The following is a 20262-nucleotide window of genomic DNA, read 5'->3' on the forward strand; positions in this document are numbered from 1 at the left end:
AACCATATTTTTTCGTTTGTTCGTTAACAAACATGCCTATGTATGTACCTTTGAGGTACTTAATTTCCCTTCTTTGTTGTATATTTTTGAAGTGGGAAGTATACCCCTCATCGGAAAATTCACATGAGACAAACACTTTAATGGGAACACGAACAACTATGCTCTTCTTGGACACCACTTGAAGCCAACTTGTAACTACGTTCCCAAGTGTCTGTGGGAGCTGCTTGTGCATGAGGAATATGACGAGGATGTTTCTCTCTCTTGTCACCCCTTACCTGCTTCAATGCATGCTTAAGTGCAGGCAGCAAAGCTTCCATGCACTCTGCCACTGCATTTGGATTGCCTGGCATATTGATGATCTGAAAAAACATACACAAGGTAAAATTCTGCAGGGCTCAAATAACAAGGAGCAGTAGTTAGAAGCTCCAACAATAATAGTAAAAGATTTCTAACAATTGATGCAAATAAAGCAGGATATATCTGGAAATTTTATAATGGTTATTGACTCTTTTGTGGCAGGTAGGGATGGATGCGCTTTCTTTACATAGTATCACTTCTATTTTACAACATTTTAACACTTTCAACTTAAAATGCAGGTCGGACTAGGCTCTCCTGTTAAAGGAAGAAAAGAGTGGCTGTACTTCCCAGACTGAACAGCTTCCCGTTTTCTAATAGAGAAGACAAGAAGTTCCCCACAGAAACTTGACATGCCTACCTAAATCTGAATCCTCTACTTGGTTATTCTGTAGCTTGGTCTACTTAAGATTGTCACTGGTTCGGACAAGTTGAGTGATTTAAGAAAATTTAAATTAAATTTAAAAATAAAAAATAAATAAAAAAAAGTGAGGCTAAAGATTTAGCCTTACAATCAAGTTACATATTAACCCCAGTATTTATAGCACAATGTGCCTGTGAAGATGTATGTTCAGCTCAGTATGTCAGCTCAGTGAGAGTGCAAGCTTGTACAGATTTAATTATCTTTTTAGTCTAGCTAAGGTAATTCAGTCTTACTGTAATAGTTGTCTCAAGTTCTAAAACCACAAATGCCCTCCCTTTGTGTCACTCGAGGACACAATTTTAAGCTGAGCTTATCAACAATATGAGGGACTTCTGGCTGATTCGTGCTAGTGTGTTTTGTGAAAATAAATTAGTTTGGACTCTGGCCTTACCAATGTTGATCCTCTTATTCCAGCTGCCGCACGTGAGAGCATCGCAGTAGGCGTAACCTGTGTGAAGTACGATGCATCATTGTTAGGCCACACCATAAAGGAAACTTCTGATAGATGTCATATATAAACATACAAAAACATACAAAATTCCATAGCTGCCTTACGTAAACATGCAAAATTTTCAACCATCTGGATAAGTGATTAAGAAGAGATATAAAGAAATCCTGCCAAGATTAAATATCTGATGTTATCAATTCACTTATTAGGTGTTTAGTTATACACACCTCTCGTTGTTAGGCCACTATAAAGGCAAACAGTTAATTCACTTGGTTAACTTGAATTCTCTAGTTCATTTTGATACTTGTGGAAAAGATACCTTGAATTCTCTAGTTCATTTTGATACTTGAGGAAAAGATACTGCTTGAGATACTTTCTTGGTGGGCGGGTGCAGTTTCAAACACAGCTCTTCTCTCCCTTCTACTTTATTTATATGATTTTTGGATATCGGTGGTGTCGGGACCAACTTACAGGCACCTCGACAGCTCGACTATTCACCGATTAACTCTGCCTACCAAAGCTTAGGCAAAGGGGGAAAAATCAACTAACTTTTTCACCTCTGTTGAGATCTAAACTCTAATCTTCCATGGTCTTAATTCCAATTTCATCAATCTCTACGGCAAACCCAAGAGTGCCCAATGCAAATTTTGGTATTTAAGCTTTGTATATGCTTATAATAAGACTTATCTGTTATGTTTTTCACTTTTTCAATAGAAATGCACTGTGAATAATATGTAAGCAACGGTATCTGCATGAAATCCGATTTTCAGGGAGTGGCTAGCGAGGTTTATTTTACATCTGGATAACGTGGAATGTGATTCGATTGCCAATTATCTTCAGAATTTTCTAATTTAAAAAAAAAAAAAGGAGAACAAAAAAAAGGGAAGATTCCATCAGCGAGAGACTTCGATCACTTACTTTTGCAATGAAGAGGAAAGAGGTCAGACAAAGCTAAGTATGTCAGCAGCAACACATGCCTTGGACTTTTATGATCATAATAATAGGAAAGCTCTCAATAATATTCTCTCGTGAAAGACAAGAGTCACATTTTGTTTGTGTTATATTTGGAGTCATATGACTTACTAATGGGATAGATTCTTAGACTGGTATATGACTTACTGATGGGATAGATTCTTAGACTGGCTTTCGGGAAACTAAGTACATATGACGTACTGATGGGATAGATTCTTAGACTGGCTTTCGGGAAACTAAGTACATGGTCTGTTGCCTCCATACACTGTCGTAGAATGTCTTTTTGTCCTATCTTTTACTTGTAAAGTAAATTATCTTCTTTTCAGAAGTGGTAATTTATGACAAAGACCTTGCGACATGAGCATGTGGTTATACACCTAGTTCTATTTTTTCATGGTTTATTCGACACCCCCACAGATTCGGCAATGAACTAGATGAAGGCTATACAGACAAGGGTGTATAAAACATCTGCCAAATTTTAGCACCTGTAATACATCTACAGTCGAATAAAATTCCCATGGAATACCAGTGAGATGAGAACTTTGATACCTTCAAACTTTCTCGTATCATAACATAGAGAAGACCAGGCGTTTCTTTCTGTATCAAACTTTTGGTAGCTTCAGGGGTAACATCCCTCGGGGTACAACCAGTCCCACCTGACTCATACAGTAAGAGTGAGAAAAACAAGAAGAATAATGAAGGTTCTAGATGACAACTTTGTATTTTGAAAGAACCATGTCAGCAGAAAAATAAAAATAGGTAGACTTATTGCTACTCCAGCCATCAAATCAATACTAGTGAATGAAAACCAGCAAGAATACAACAACAACAACAACATACCCAGTGAATCCCACAACGTGGGGTCTGGGGAGGGTAGAGTGTACGCAGACCTTACCCCTACCTTAGGTAGGGAGGCTGTTTCCGGAAGACCCTCGGCTCAAGAAAAAGCATAGGAAAGGTCAGATACGGGCAAACAATTCAAAGCAATTATGAAAATGAAAACAACGAAAGTAAATAAGCCATGATAAACCATTCTGTGAAAACAGATACTCGAAAACCAGCAAGAATCATTCATAAAATATTTTATTGCTAGCCAAAGAAACAGAACGTGACCATAATAACTAAACATACCAAGGGTAAGAATAAGATCCACTTTGTCAACGTCACTCCACTTCTGCAACATGTCTTTGATCTTTTGCACATCATCTGGCACAATAGCTGTTGCAACTATACTTGTCCCTCCAAGCCTTTCTGAAGATGAATTGACGACAGAAACTGCCCTTGGACCACTGCAAGATCATATAGCATAAAGAAACTCAGATCATTTAATAATCAAGAAAGGGAAGAAATTTTTTAATGGCCTCTAACATATTATGGGACCAAAAAAATATCAAGCGGCCATGTAAATTCTATCCAAGGTATAAACATTGTTAATGCAGACAAAGGAAGGAGGGAAAACAAAAATCATTTAAAGTAATCAGCCAATGATGACTCAAAATAGAATATCCAAGCATTTGACAAAATGTTCACTTGCAGACGAGACATTTTAACCAGAAAACTAAATAAACATCAACCAATTTAATCAATTGTATAATGGTAGTTCTCTTATCTCTGAGAAACAACAACAACAACAACCCAGTGAAATCCCACAACGTGAGGTCTGGGGAGGGTAGAGTGTACGCAGACCTGACTCCTACCAAGGTAGGACGGCTGTTTCCGAAAGACCCTCGGCTCAATAGAAAGCATAAAAGCATAAAAGCATAACAAGAGGTCAGATAAGGCCAAGAGATTCAAAGCGATATGGAAATGCAAATAACTAAAGCGACTAAGCCATGATGAAGCAGTTTGTAAAGGAGCAAGAGGTATCACAAATAAAATAAGATAATCAAAGTACGAGATAACAAATAGTAGTAAAACCAAAGCACAAATGTGACTACTAATATGAAAGGATAAACGTTACTATCTACTAGCCTTCTACCCTAATCTGAGTCCTCCATACCCTCCTATCTAATCTAAGGTCATGTCCTCGGTAAGTCAGAATCGCGCTATATCATCTAATCACCTCTCCCCAATACTTCTTCGGCCTACCCCTACCTCTTCGAAACCATCCATGGCCAACCTCTCACACCTCCGCACCGGGGGCATTCGTGCCTCTCCTCTTCACATGTCCAAACCATCTCGGTCTCGTTTCCCGCATCTTGTCTTCCACCGAGGCCACTCCCACCTTGTCCCGGGATAGCCTCATTCCTAATCTGTCACTCTTGGTGTGCCCACACATCCATCTCAACATTCTCATCTCGGCAACTTTCATCTTTTGAACGTGAGAGATAATCAAGAAAGTAAGAATACAGAAGGAGAACTAGAAGGAGAAAGAAAGTAAACATGCCCGCTGCAGAGTTTCAACTTGTCAAATATGACTACAACAAGGAATCCTCCCAGTTCTTTTATCAGTTACGCATTTAGGGTGGTAAATTTTGCCTCTTCTGGAAGCATTAAAGTGATATGATCCTAATTAATGATATGGAGGGTATTCAAACACCAAGTAATAGGAAGTAGCTTAATATATGTAGCAAAGAGTCTGTATACTCACATGTTCCACTTTTACACAGAGTAATATCAGATTTGCCACTTTTCCTTTTGCATCACTAAAGTGACCTTTTTGGAATGACGAACCAAAAAGGTGTATCCTGATGCAACCTCTCTATAATAGAAAAGGTGGGGGAAGGGAGGTGTATCGTGATGCATCTCTTTCAATTTCAAAACTGAGAACTGATGTGTCAGTTGCACTGTCATGTCTCAGGCAAGGAGTCTAAACTCAAGAATTAGTGTAATCATTAATGAAATAATTATTTCACTCTTATTGATGGATGCCAATGACTAGAAAGCTTGAGGTACTTCCCCTTTTCTTGCAAATAGTTAGAGGTACCATCTTTCCTGAGTAACTTTCAGTTAAACAAGGTTAAAATTTTAAATCCAAAAGCACTATTCTAGGTGATGTAGCTTTTGCTTTTCTGTTTCTTTTTCTTTGTGTGCGTGAGAGGTGTAGGGTTGGCTCAGATTGAAGCTCATTATGAAGGTCGAAAAACATGTCGCTCCTTGTTAGACGGCTAGCTGTGGAGAATCCCCTAGTTGATGGAGAAATGAGTGTTGCAAAGAAAGGAGATAGGGAAAACAAAAATCATCTGAAGTAATCAGCCTATGATGAACTCAAAATAGAATATCTAAGCATTTGACAAGATGTTGACTTGCAGATGAGACATCTTAACCGGAAAACTATTAGCCGAACAAATCAATTGTACAATGGTAGTAGTTCTCTTATCTCTGTGAAAACCAATCAAAAAATAGAAGAAATACAGAAGCAGAGCGAAAAGGAGAAAGAAGGTAAACATGCCCACTGCAGAGTTTTCAACTTGTCAGATATAACTACCACAACGAATCCTCCCAGTTCTTTATCATTTAGGCATGTGGGATGGTAAAGATTGCCTCTTATGGAAGCATTAAAGTGATATGATCCTATCAATGATACAAGAGCCATTCAAACAGCAAGTAATAGGAAGTAGCTTAATATATGTAGCAAAGAGTCTGTACTCACATGTTGCACTTTTACACGGAGTAATATCAGATTTGCCACTTTTCCTTTTGCATCACTAAAGTGACCTTTTTGGAATGACGAACCAAAAAGGTGTATCCTGATGCAACCTCTCTGTAATAGAAAAGGTGGGGGAAGGGAGGTGTATCCTGATGCATCTCTTTCAATTTCAAGACTGAGAACTGATGTGTCAGTTGCACCGGCATGTCTCAGACAAGGAGTGTAAACTCAAGAAATAGTGTAGTCATTTATAGTGGCCATGGAGGCAAATGAAATAATAATTTCACTCTTATTGATGGATGCGCCAATGACTACAGATTTTGAGGTGATTCCTCTTTTATTGCAAACAGTTAGAAGTGCCATCTTTCCTGAGTAACTTTCAGTTAAACAAGGTTAAAATTTTAAATAAAAAAGCACTATAATCTAGGTGATGAAGCATTTGCTTTTCCACAACTCAGGATATGCTTGCTTTAAGATTTTACTGGTCAATATACAAAAACATGCCAAAATGGTCGTAATGCCCTCTTTCTTTCTCAAGACAACCAATTTAAGCACATCAATAAGAAATGATATGGGATATGCATGTCATTAACAAATACTAGCTAACAAGAAATAACATGCCAAAATGGCAGCAATGCACACTTTCCTCTAAACTGTCATGAATGCACAATAATAAAGAAATAGAGGACTAGAAAAAATAAGCAGCAGAAAGAAAGGAGAATAGATAAGTGCCCCTGTAATAAGATATTATGAAACATTGGCATATGTAGAATATAAGTTCAAAACAACGGAGCAACTTGATACAATGGCAAAAATAGAAGAGATGCGGCCTACTAGAAATTACCTGCGATCAGGTCCCAATCCTGCAGCAACAGTATCACTTACTGTAAGAATAGCTACCTTAAATTCAGAATTTTCAGAACTGCCAGCATTTGCAGCTGCTAGCTTATGTTCTTGTCGGGTGCTACCTGAGTCAGGCAATTGCAGATTCCTGCTCTGTGGGGAATTGCTTATATCAGAAATTAGAATTGCAGACACTGAAGCACCAGCAGGTAATGAAGTTTCTGAAGCCGGAAGCACTAACAAAGCATTGGCTGACTTCATACTCAGAAGTCGACTGCTAATTTGATGACCTGTACTCTCAGCTACGAACCTGTACATCATAAAGAAGCTTGTGAGCTTTTGATGCCATTCACTGCAACAGTCTGCCAATAAAACATGAATGAGGTATTATACTTGATCTGGTATTGTGTCTTCATACGCCTGAGTTCCTGTCGATGATCTATTATTAAATCTAATTACCTTAATTAATAAGATTTTGACAGCCTCATAGGAAATTCAACGAAAAACAGTTCTTCAGAAAACATTTTACTCAGAAGTCCTATATGTATATATATATATATCATTCTGATGAGCTGGGGTTGCCTACCAGTAACTAGATTAGCTTAGGTTCCTCGTTGCAGTGTGTTCCATTGTTTTCACCCTGTAACATATGCAAATTACCTTCTGTTTCAGGTTCCTTTTGGACACCTTAAACTTGACCCCTCTTCCCTCTCCCCCAGAACAAAATATCAACCAATATATCAATCAACTGCCTTACTTGGGGTTTGACTGAGTGAAACTTGTGTGTCAAGGTACGACAAGATGTGAGCTTTAGAGAACCTCCAATATATATTACTCCTAGTTTTACTTTATTCAGATCCATTTCATTGCAGTAATAAGTAATTTATCTTATAAGGCGAACTAGGAGTAATATATATTGGAGGTTCTCTAAAGCTCACATCTCGCCATACCTTGATATACAAGTCTTTAAGCTATGCTACATGGATGCAGTTACCAGTCTTGGACACAAATATGAGTCCAGAAATCAGATTTGTCATCTTCTAAATTATAGGAGTCAGGCGTTGGTAATGGGTACCGAGATACAACTAATAAATGTGTAGGTGTATCTTTTTGTTGATAAAGTAACAATCCCATTAAGTGTTTGGGCACAAAATTGTTCTTATACTAAAAGTATATCAAACATAGAAAACCTACAAAAAAATATAGTTTTCTATGAACCCACCAAATCTTCTATACATAAAGAAACCTCATTGGCGGAACAAAAATAAGGGACGGCATAGCAAAATATGATGAAGACTATATAACATACAAATTCATCAGATTATCACAAACAGTGTCTCGTTATTTTTATAATAATAATATGAACTAAATATAGGATCATAGCATGCACAGAAACTAATTTGAAAGGGCTTTGCTTTCTATTTATTATTCTTGTCCAATAACTATGATTGCGCAAATATGAGTTGTCCCGCAACATTCCATTTCAAGATGTGTACAGTTAAACTAAAACCCTTCCATAACACATATTTAAGAAAACTAGAATTTACAGGTCAAACAGTGGAAAAAAAAAAAAACACAATCTAGTGAACTACGAACAGTGTAATATGAAAGGAAAACGTAGGGAGGCACGAAAATCATGTGTTACAAATAGGTCAAATTATGGAATAATTGAAATATTGTACATTCAACCGCAAAGTGAAGTAAAAAGAATAGCAACAACATCAACTGATATTTTATTTGCTGAATAAGCTCATATATTAAGCACTTCCACCATTTGCAACATGTGATACATCAGACAAAGAGTAAACAAGAAGGGAGCTGCTTAGATTTAAAAACCAAGGAGAACCAGCATCTATGACACCAGTAAGTGCATTTGGGAAATGATATTTTGATCAATGCATTTCGAAAATGATATCGACTACGAAACTTCATCTTACTTCATCAAAAAAAAAAAAAAAAAAAGATATCGACTACGAAACTTTAAAAAATTACCTTTGAAAGATTATAGTTGGATGGAACTGCATGTTCTGAAAGAAAGAGAAACAAAAACAGAAATACTATGCTTACCCTTGGTAAGCCGAACCATCATTCAACTGCCAGGAGATAACAGCTCGATGGAATTCTGGACGGAAAGGATCTGTCTTTACTGAATGCTTTAGATGAGCTTGCACTCTACAATTGTGAGAAATAGTGCTTTACTGAGATTGCACGACCATAAATCAACCAAAAGTTGAATAGACAAAGGATTGAAGGGCTAGAGAGATAAGAGGACTTCTTCTGTCAACTCTTGGCAACCTTGGAAGATGAGGGTTTGCCCACCCAGAGATGTGTCTAATGGCTGGAACCACAAAGATATGGAAACAGACCAAACAGCTCACGGGATTTCCAGGTAGCCCAAATGCAAGAATCTTACTGGAAGTCCTGTCAGATGATCTGGGAAGGATCTCAGCAAATGTGAGCGGCTTTCCTGGTTTCATGAGAACCTGATTTACAAAGAATGCCAGTAAGTAACTATTTCCCTGAATTCATAGACACAAGATGTGTGTCGATACGAACAAGAAACACCGAGGTATATCTGTACAAGCTCCCAGCTCAATCCTATAAGCATGTGTAGGGAGCATTACCTTATGAAAATATGAGCTTCCAAAATCTGTATACAGATATTGCCAGCATTACCTTCTGAAATAATACTCTCCCTTTCTTTTGAAGTAAAGGCTTCACAAAATCCCGGTCTCCCATGGAAACACCTCCAGAGGAAAGAAGGATGTCAATTCCAGAAGCAAATGCATTGTCTAATGTCCTCTCAATCTCCTGCTCATCGTCACGAGCTATACCAAGATCAAGAACTTTGCATTGATGCTGTATTGCAGCAGCTAGGATCATTGCACGGTTGGAGTCCCTGATCTGCTTATGATAAATTGAAATTAAGTAAAATATACCAGAGGCGAATGTTTGTGCACATAATGTAGTCCAATTACCAGTATTATAGTGAACCATGAAATGAATGGGATTATCTATAAGATACCTGAGCAGAACAAGAAATATAGGAAGGAAAACAGATTCCTCAATATTTAGTTGATAAAATATCATCACCATACAAATAATAGAAAATGGAATTTAGTGAAGAATTTCCTTGAAAGAAGACCTCCAACCTAAGTCACCATAAGCTCATAAGCTTGACCTATTTAACCACCCACAGGGGGGCCTTCACGGAGAGGTCCTTTTTTATAAAAGTACTTCTCAATTCAATTAGAGGTTCTAATAGCTTTTGGGTAGAAAATACTCAGTCAAAAATATATTCTTGGTGTAAAGAGAAAGAAATAGAGGAATCAGAGCTTGTAGATTTGTTAGGCTCTCTGTAAGTAGTATCTACCCCTTTTTCTTATCTGTTTTTTTTTTTTTTTTGTTTTTGTCTTAAGGTTGCCAGCATATCCTTAATGCTGAGGAATACAACATTGCCAGTTTCAAAAAAAAAAAAAAATACTCAGTCAAAAATAATGTTTGAAAAAAATCAAATAAGTACTATGACCAAATGTTAATTTTATGTAAAATTCCTTTTAGTAGTGATAATAAATCTCGGATGAAGATACTTCTTTTGAAGTCACAAACTAATGCATGGCAACTGAGTTGCCACCGTGAGCATCATATATATATATTAAGAGGGTGTTTGGATGAGCTTATTTCTATAAGTTGTTTGCAGCTTATAAGCTGAAAAAAATAAGTTGGGGTAGTCCAACTTATTTTTTTGGCTTATAAGCTGTTTTCAGCTTATAAGCTGCTTTAGATAAGCTAAGTCAAATGGGCCCAATTATTTTTTTGAGCTTATTTTAAGCACAAAATGACTTTAAGCTGGCCAGCCAAACACTCAAAAAAGCTGAAAACAGCTTATAAGCCAACTTATAAGCCAATCCAAACGGACTCTAAAAGAATATCATAGTAGCTTCCACAACCTGACCACGATTTAACCTCCCAACTGTTGGTTCTACAAGCTCATCCCCCGTTGATAAGACACCAATTGTTGGACTACGGTACACCTGTACATCAGCAATCCAAAATGCAACATGATTGCATAAGAAGTGGCATAGAAAAAAGGAAGAAATAGGCAAACATTCTGGGTTATAACATAGAAACTGCAAGGAAATAAAACAAATACCTTCACGGTGACAACACCTACTGTGGCAAGTAAACCAATTTCCGCAGCACCTAATGACTCCCCAGATTTCAATACGATAGTACCCTGTGCAATGTCAGATCCCTGGAAAAGACAATTTTAAAGCAGTTGATGTCAGATCCCTGGAAAAGACAGTTTTAAAGCAGTTGAAAAGGACTAGTTGAGCGATCATGGTGGTAGTCAAAAGGAGTAAGTAATTGAAAGCAATGGTTCCATTTTCAAGGCCTATAGCCTCCTTTCCAACAAGACTACCCAAATAATAAAATTTAAGCAGCTACAGGGAGAACGGCTGCATGAATATGTTTTTACCAACAAAAAAAAAGGTCTCTTAAATATGCAGTATTCCAAAAAATATACAGGTTATGGCTCTCAGGGTCAAAAAGAATTTTCGTGAAGATGCAGTAAAACTGACTTGACTTGTATTCATTGGGCTTCCATGTTAGAGCAAAAGATAACAAGTTAACATGCACTATTGGGCTGTAAGCTGTCCCTAGTTCAGACATGTAAAAAGACCAAAATGCCTATTAAGCTCACTTGTCCCTCATATGAACTACTCCGGGTAGGCACAAATTCCAATAGCCACACCAATCAGCAGAAGGACAGCAATAGACTTCAGTCAATTTAATGTATCATTAGGCCTGAGGGTGCAGCTCATTGCCAGACATTGTATGAATTCATTTTCATTTTTTATGACACTGGTGCGGGGGTCAACTTGAGCCCAACTCGACTAATTCCATCGGGTACTTGCTATCTCCCACCAGCACGGGTACCGGGTAACAATGTCCACTAAGGCTTAGACAGATAAGAAGAAATCACTTAGTGTTGTTTGACTCTGTTGCGATTTAGAGGCTCTAGTTAATACAACTAATCACTTCAAAAGGTAATAGCGCTTATTAAAATGCGTGGATAATTTTTCTGAAAATTTTCATGCCGACATCCAGATATATGAACCATCCAGAAATGGGAAGGCAATCTACCACATCAGTCATTTCGCTCTAACTTGCAATCAACACAGACATGAATTCTTAAAATAGTTTTCGGATCACATGGTAAAATAAATTGTCCAATTAATCTCCACTACTTCCAAAAACAAAAAACAAATGTTTTGCTTTTCAGAGAAACACTATCAAAAAGTTGTTTAAAAAATTCCTTCCAGCCTACAAGCAACCAATTTTCTCTTGAGCCGAGGGTCTTTCGGAAACAGCCTCTCAACCTCCCAAGGTAGGGGTAAGGTGTAACGACCCCAATTTTAATAAGGGGTTAATTTGTAATTTACCAAAAGAGAGCGTAAAAAAAAAATTAAAAAAAAAAGTAAAAAGAAAAGGGCTGAAGCCCAAATTTGAAAGGAAAGAAAAGAATGATTTAAAAAGGCAAAGGAAGCCAACGTTCTTAAGTCATAACAGAAGCAGAAAACACGGTAGCAAGAGAACAAAGAAACACCCAGAGAAAGAAAAGAAAAGAGAGGGAGAAAAAGAGAAGAAAAGAAAGGACAAAAAATAGGGATTTTCAACCCGAATCATTAAGGTAATGCCTCTAATCTTTTATTTAAGTTTATTCAGTAATTATGGGTGAATTTTTGTGATGAAAACATGGGGATATTTTGAGGAATTGAGAAAGTTTAGCCCTAGGGTTCTTCAACCTAAATCATTGAGTTGAAGGAGCAAACAGTGTCAGATTTTAGACTTATATACATGGTTGGAATCGTCTCGTCGAGAGTTTCGCGAAAACATATGTCTTGTCAGGTTTTGAACCCATTGACCAGAGGGCGTTTTCGTCTTTTAAAATTTGACTATGATCATTTAAGCCTCTAAAAATGTAGAAGTGGTTTACCTTAAGGGTTTTGACCATTCTAAATCCATTTTTGTGTAGTTTGACGTGATCCGGAGACTCGACAACACAGTTTCTATTTATTGGGAAGTGTTTTAGAGTTGTGAATTTGAGGTAAGTGAGACTTTAAGCAGTGGGTGCTTGCTTTTCCAACCTGTTTTAAAAATATATGTTTTGTCTGCCTGGTCCATGTGTTGGGACGAGCGTGTGCTTGGCAGAATCGGTGGTCCTTGAGACCAGCCGCATATGCTTTATTTTCAAATACTCTAAAACTCTCTTTATAAATTGTTGCATGATGTGATACAGCTGTGAGCCATAAGATTGTGGAATTGTGTATGCTTCTTGATTTTACTGGGCATTGTGTATGCTCCCCTTAGCATTGTGTATGCTTCTTGATTTTATTGAGTCATTGTGTATGCTTCCCGAGCATTGTGTATGCTTCTTGATATATTTGACACATTGTGTATGCTGTTGTGAATTCATGGTGTTGATAAATTCTTTTAACTGCTGTTATGACAGGTCCTTAGTGTAAATTGTGTTGAGATATATACTATTCTTGATAAACGATTGTTTGGACCTTGTCGAATATTATATTACAATATAATTCTTGTGCATAATATTTTTGTGCATGTTGTGTGTTTGTATTTTCTAACACTTGTTCCAGGGGTATTTAAAGTGGAGGGTCGAGGATCTTACTGGGTTATATTTACATATAGCTCACTCCTTACCTACATGTCCATGCAGATACTATTGGTAACGACAAAGCTAGTAGCTCACGAGTTTGCTAGAGTTGATATATTGGTTAAGGTGAGCCGCCGCTTTGTTCGTGGAGGCTACCAAAAGTGTCTTTATCATTTATTTATTAATGTTTTTTTCTTTGGGGCTTTACAAACCCGAGTCTTTTGTAATTCTCTTAGATGTTCCATGGTCTAGTGTGGGATTTGGGCAAGAGTATTTGATTAATATTTTGAGACACTAATTATCCGTAATTATTTATTGTATTATTTGAGTGCCTATTAAATTTGGTAAAGGCTGCAAAGTTATGGTTAAGATATGAAAATGTGGTTCGCCTGGCCAGTGGTGTTTGCTGGGTGCCAATCACGTCTAGGGGGTATTTTGGGACGTGACATAAGGTCTGTGTACACTCTACCCTTCCCAGACCACACTTGTGGGATTACACTGGTATGTTATTGCTACAAGCAACCAATTCCAAAATCATATTCAAACACACATTATTTTCCAGAAAACAAAGTACACTAAAAACAAACCAACAATTATGTTCTGCAATCCGAACTCCATTCTACCTAGGCATAAGACATACCCAAGGTACAGCATCAAGTTCTTACCACTGCACGAATATCGACTCCAGGGGTAGTTTGCTTCAATATACGCACTCGCTTCGGTTCAGCTGAAGCAACTGAAACTGATTCAGTGTCCTCTACTTGCACAACAGCATCAGCACCCTCAGGCACAGGACCTGGATTGGCAAACAGCATGGAGAAATCAATTGACACCCAAGACAGTACTAGTTGGATGACATTTGTCAAAAGAAATAAAGTCATCTAAACCTCGAATTTTCCAGGCTCTTGCTTACAAAAAAAGTAGCTCAACACAAGGCAAGTTTTTCAAAATTCATTTTGTAGTTTTTTCGAACTATGTGGATCTGATTCTCACCTTCCGGTATGATACGTAGGTGCTTCTAGTCCTTCAGTGATCCTTGTCCGGCCATTTTCTATTGTGACAGCCTTATTCCTTCTACGGAAAGATAAGGGCTCTTTTTTACAAAAATAGCCAGTTTAGTTTGTTTGTCCCTGCGTTCGGTCATTTTTGTCGAGATAGCCTTGAATCCTTCTACGGAAGTAGATAAGGGTTGTTTTGCAAAACTAACAATTTTGGTTAGTCTCATATCTGTGTCTGGCCGTTTTTTCGAGATAGCCTTGAATCCTTCTATGCAAGTAGATAAAGGCTATTTTTACAAAAATTACCACTTGATTTCATTTTATCGAGTCTTCAATTCTCGCACTTTGCATTTTTTATTTTTTTTAAAAAAAAAGGATAAAAAAATTTAGAAAAAGAAGAGGCATGTTTGCTTTATTTCTAGATCTTCAAGAACTATGCGTAACTTGATACTTTCCCCTACGAAAAGATACGTAGGCAACCCGTCTCAAGCTCGTTTTGTCATGTCCTAAGTTGGGCGAATCGGTTAAGTATGATTGTTTGGTTCATAGTTGACTGACAACTGAAAATAGGATCACTTCCATGAAAGGGATGTTCACATTCATTTTCCCCCTCAAATTCTCATATTCGAAAACTTCATAATGTCTTTCATTTGAGTCTAACTTGGGGATCTGCAAGTGAGTCAAAACACAATAGGGTAGGAAATTTGATATCAGTCAAGCCTAGATAATCCTACCGGTCGTGGAAAGTGTCTGAAGAGATGAGAATGTACCATTTCAAATTGTAGATCAGGTTCCCTTACAACTTAGGGTATGGTGGCACGAAATGGGTGAAATAACGCAGGGTTTATTATTCAAACATATGGGTTTCTTGACCAAAATCATGAAAGTTAACCCTATGAGGGATGTGATCGAAGCACTAATATCCTTTTGGGACCCGATAAACAACATCTTCCATTTTTTAAACTTCGAGTTGACCCATACCTTGGAGGAAATAGTTGGTTATATCGGCCTGGAGAAGACCTACACCGTCAGAAGCTTGTAGCCCTAAGAAACATTTTTATGAACAAATTCTTGCACCACTTGAACATTAGTGTCAACGAGGAATCTCTAGAAAAAGGTTTGGGTATCCTTGAAGTTTTTGTGATGGGGCATTTTGGAAGACAACTCAGTAATAAAGGAAAATTAGAGACTTGAAAATAGCATAGATGTTTTGCTATGAAGGAAAATTGGAGACTTGAACAAAAATGCCACCCTGAAAGAAAAATGTCTATGTCATTTCCAAGTCTTCAAGTTACCTTTATTACTGAGTTGTCTTCCAAATTGCCCAAAACACTCTCTTCTCCCATACCTATCGTACAAAAACTTCAAGAAGACCCAACCTTTGTACAGAGATTCCTCGTTGACTTTACTAATATTCAAGTGGTGCAAGAATTTGTTCACAAAAATGTTTCTTGGGGCTACAAGCTTCTAACGATGTAGGTCTACTCCAAGCCCGGTATAACCAGCTATTTCCTCCAAGGTAGGGATCAACTCGAAGTCCGGAAAACGGAAGACGTTGTTTATCGAGTCCCAAAAGGATACCAGTGCTTCGATCACATCCCTCATAAGGTTACCTTCATGATTCTGGTCAACAAACCCATATGTTTGAATATTAAACCCTGCTTTATTGCACCCATTTCATGCCACCATAACAAAGTTGCAAGGGAACCTGATCTACAACAAATGGTACATTCTATCTCTTCTGACACTTCCCACGGGCGGCAAAAATATGTTGTACCATGGATAGATATACAAGTTTAGGATTATCTAGACTTGGCTGATATCAAATTTCCTACCTTCTTGGGTTTTGATTCATGATTGCTTGCAGATGCGCAAGTTAGACTCAAATGAAAGACATTATGAAGTTTTCGAAAACGACAATTTCAGGGGAAAAATGAATGTGAACATTTCTTCCATGGAAGTGATCCTATTTCTGGATATCAGCTAACTGTGACCCAAACAGCCAAGACTTAACCGATTTGCCCAACTTAGGACATGAAAAACCGAGCCCGACACGGGTTGCCTATGTATCTTGTCGTAGGGGCAAGAATCATGCACTAAAGAAAACAAAAAACTCGTCTATTCTTTTTCTAAAATTGTTTTATCATTTTTGTGGTATTTTTTGTAAACCACAAAGTAAAAAGTGCAAGAAATAAAGACTCGATAAAATAAACTCAGTGATTATTTTTACAAAAATAGCCTTTATATACTACTTACATACTCCCTCTGTTTCAATTTGTTTGACACTTTTCGCTTTTCGAGAGTCAAACTTGTTAATTTTGACCGTGTGTTTGAACATAGAATCTTTAATTTTTTCGAAATAAAATTTATAGATTTGGAAACTACGTGAAAAGTACTATAAGTCACCATAATTAATAATTTAAAATATTTAAAAGACATGAAAAACGATCAAAGAACAACTCGTTTGACTCTCGAAAAGCGAAAAGTGTCAAAAGAATTGGGACGGAGGAAGTAGAAGGACTCAAGGCTATCTCGATACAAGACGAGCCAAAGTGGTTATTTTTACAAAACAACTCTTATTTACTTACGTAAAAAGATTCAAGGCCATCTAACCAAAAATGGCCAAACACAGGGTCAAACAAATTAACTGGTTATTTTTGCAAAAACAACCCCTATCTATTTCTGTAGAAGGACTAAGGTTGTCTCAGCAATAACGCCAGGACACGGATCACTAAAGGGCTAGACACGCCTTTAAAAAAAATTGATAAAGTGGGGCCGAACCCAAAGAGGGTGCCTACGTATCACACCGGACGGTGAAAATCAGACCCACATAGTTCGAAAAGACTACAAAAAGAAGCTTGAAAAACTCGCCTTGTGTTGAACTTCTTTTTATTAGCAATAAGGAAGTTTCTTTGCCTGTTTTAGATATAATTCTAAATATCTTACCAAGATCAACAAGAGCAAATATATTGTCTAGGGCTCTAGGCATAAAGGTATAGAGTTTACAATATCTGAACAAACAGACCTCCAGTAGTTACATATGCAACAGTCCCAGGGGTAACTGTCACACCAAGTGCATCATTCCCTGCTCTTGATTCAGCAATTACAGGATATTCACCAGGTCCATCAGCAGCAACAACGGCATACCCGTCCTGCAATATGTCCACCCAAAAGAAAGTTAATCAGACCCCTCAAAGAGGCAACAACAAAAATGAAACTCTTTATCAACATGCTTTCTGTTTGAGCAATGTTTCTGCTTCCAACTGAAGTAACTATATAAGCATTCAGACTCCTCTATTCATCCTTTAGCCCTCTCCCATTTTTCTATCATCTTCCAACCTGCTACTGTTTCTACATCCTACCCGTCTTAATTTCAAACTCATCATGATCATGTATCGTCAATTTACCCCACCCCCACCCCAAATCAAAGCCCATTGATAGCCAAAAAAAAGTTTTTCCAGGACCAGTAAAGCAAAATAACTATAAAAGATTCATATAGTCAATCTTGTTGTCACACATTTGTTGGCGGAATGGGTTTTGATCTCCTTAATTGATCTTGGGCCATCCTCACCTCATGAGCTAGCTTGTTTCTAGATTAAATTAGCCTCAAAGTCCATTTTCTTTACCAATCCCATCTACTTTAAACGAGGCCTAGCTGATTGACTGATTTAAGGGTCAAGGGTAGTTGAAAACCCATTTTGACAGCCGTAGCCAAAAGGCCACCAGGTTTGGAACTCATGACTGCCATTCAAACAATGGCCTCTTAACTATCAGGTTGTCCCTATACGGACAACTAATCTTCCTTCGCCACCTACTAACCCTTCCAACACCCCCCCCCCCCCCAAAACCCCCCACAGATAGTCTAGGCACCCCAACCAGAGAATAGGGCACAAAGAAGGCATTAATGATGCCATCCGAATTTGGGAGCTGTAATATGGGAGCTGAGCTAATGCTAGGGGTGGTTGTACCGGATGCAACTAGAGCGGTACACAACTATTGGAAACCTGATCTTCAGAAGGACACGGGTTTCGTTAATTACATTTAGACCCCTTAACCTTAAGATTAGTTTTTTAATTATGCATTTTACCCCAATTCTTATTGTATTAGTGTCTTCTAGACCCATTAGCTAGCTAGGGTGTTTGCCATATATTCTGTTGGTGTAACCATTTTAGAGTTTAGCAATGAAAATTACCCTTATTGACTAAAGAAAGATAACAACTCTCCAGAGAACCCATAGCATAATTCCTAGATTCAACAATTAGACACCAAAAATAATCAATCAACACTAACATGTACAACATATCGGAGACAGTCTCTCTAACTAGGGGTAAGGTCTGTGTACACTCTACCCTCCCCAGACCCCACTTGATGGATTTCACTAAGTATGTTGTTGTTGTTGTTATATACAACATATATACAAATACAGAGCAATACCCAATAGATAAAACACTACATAAGTGTGAAAAATTACCTTGATAGATGCAGGATATGGAGGAAGAGGGTCAGGCGCACTGATATCCTCAGCCGAGACTTTGCCTAAAGCTTCGTGAATGGGCAAAGTCACCGTTGAGCTACATTTAGTATTATATCTAGTGTTTCTTCAAAGGATATCATCTTGTTTGTGTTTGTTGAGACTCATTAGCTAGCTAGGGCTTTTTGGTATATATTCTGTTTGGGGTGTAACCGTTTTAGAGCTATCAATGAAAATCATCTTTTAGCTCTTTTTAGTTTTAGTATAGCTTAGCTAGATTTCTTCTCAAAATCATTCTTGCATCATCCAATACCCCACCCCCCACGGACAGTCTGGGCACCCCAACCTGCGAATAGGGGCACAAAGAAGGCATTGACTCAAGAAAGATAACAACTTTCCAGAGAACCCAGGGCATAATTCCAAGATTCAACAATTAAACACCAAAAAGACTCAACCAAACTTAACATGTACAACAAATATACCAATAAGGGGCAATACCCAATTGATAAAACAGTACATACGTACGTGAAAATTACCCTTTAGCTTTCTTTAGTGCAGCTTTAGCTCTTAGCTAGACTCTCTAAGGTTTGCGTACATTCTACCCTCCCCAAACCCCACTTATGGGACTACACATCACTTGACTCAAGAAAGATAACAACTTTCCAGAGAACCCATGGCATAATTCCAAGAATCAACAACTAAACACCAAAAACAGTCAACCAAAATCAACATATACAACAAATATACAAATACAGAGCAATACCCAATTGATAAAACAGTGCATACATGTAAAAAAATACCTTAATAGATGCAGGATAAGGAGGTAGAGGGTCAGGTGCAGTGATATCCTCAGCCAAGATTTTGCCTAGAGCCTCGTGAATAGGTAAAGTGACAGGTGGCAACCGTTGAGCTACATTTAGTACTATCTCAAGTGCTTCTTCAACAGATATCATCTTGTTTGTGTTTGTTGAGATTTGGGTTCCTCCATTTTCACCCATTTTTTGTTGTTTTGGCTCTTCAAAGTTTCAATGAACTAGTACTTGACACAATAGGCAGATAGGTCTTTATAAGCACCGCAAACAGTGTTTCTTTTCTTTTTTTTCTCCTTTATTTTTTTTAAGAGATAAAAGAAAAATATACCAAGAGTAGACATATGTATTCTCCTTTTCATTTCCTAGTTTCAAAATTTACAAAAATTTGCTGTAATGAGAAAGTTTTACCAGGATGATAATGTTGGAAATGGTAAGGCAGTCAAAGTTTCAGAGTTTGCAAAACAAAAAATCGAGTTTTTGTATTTTAAAAAATTGTGTTTGGATCATAAAAAAAATTGACTTTCTTTTTTAAAAAAAAGCATCTGAAACAAATATTTTAGGTATTTGGTCGAAGTTTAAAATAAAAAAATAAAAAATAAAGTTGAGATTACTGGGACCTGAACTTCACTTGAAAAACATAAAAATTTATAAGTAAAAATCATCATTTTCCTT

The 20262-nt window shown here is 37.5% G+C and overlaps 1 protein-coding gene across 2 annotated transcripts; it reads right to left on the bottom strand.

The window, feature by feature from the left end:
- Positions 1-111: 111 nt before the first annotated feature.
- LOC132032491 (molybdopterin biosynthesis protein CNX1) lies at positions 112-19829 on the bottom strand. 2 transcript variants are annotated; one of them, XM_059422116.1, is made up of 13 exons: positions 19579-19828; positions 17333-17459; positions 13975-14105; positions 10784-10885; positions 10581-10664; positions 9307-9534; positions 8926-9113; positions 8698-8802; positions 6632-6940; positions 3330-3487; positions 2748-2854; positions 1170-1226; positions 112-359 (listed from the first exon to the last, which is right to left on the bottom strand). In XM_059422116.1, the coding sequence occupies exons 1-13, from the start codon at positions 19774-19776 to the stop codon at positions 138-140; spliced, it is 2016 nt and encodes a 671-aa protein (XP_059278099.1). In that variant the 5' UTR covers positions 19777-19828; the 3' UTR covers positions 112-137. The 2 variants fall into 2 exon arrangements, with proteins under 2 accessions (XP_059278099.1, XP_059278100.1); XM_059422117.1 differs by lacking the exon at positions 2748-2854 and having other exon boundaries at positions 157-359; positions 19579-19829.
- Positions 19830-20262: the final 433 nt, after the last annotated feature.

This window comes from Lycium ferocissimum, chromosome 10 (assembly GCF_029784015.1).
Source record: "Lycium ferocissimum isolate CSIRO_LF1 chromosome 10, AGI_CSIRO_Lferr_CH_V1, whole genome shotgun sequence".
Lineage (NCBI taxonomy): Eukaryota > Viridiplantae > Streptophyta > Magnoliopsida > Solanales > Solanaceae > Lycium > Lycium ferocissimum.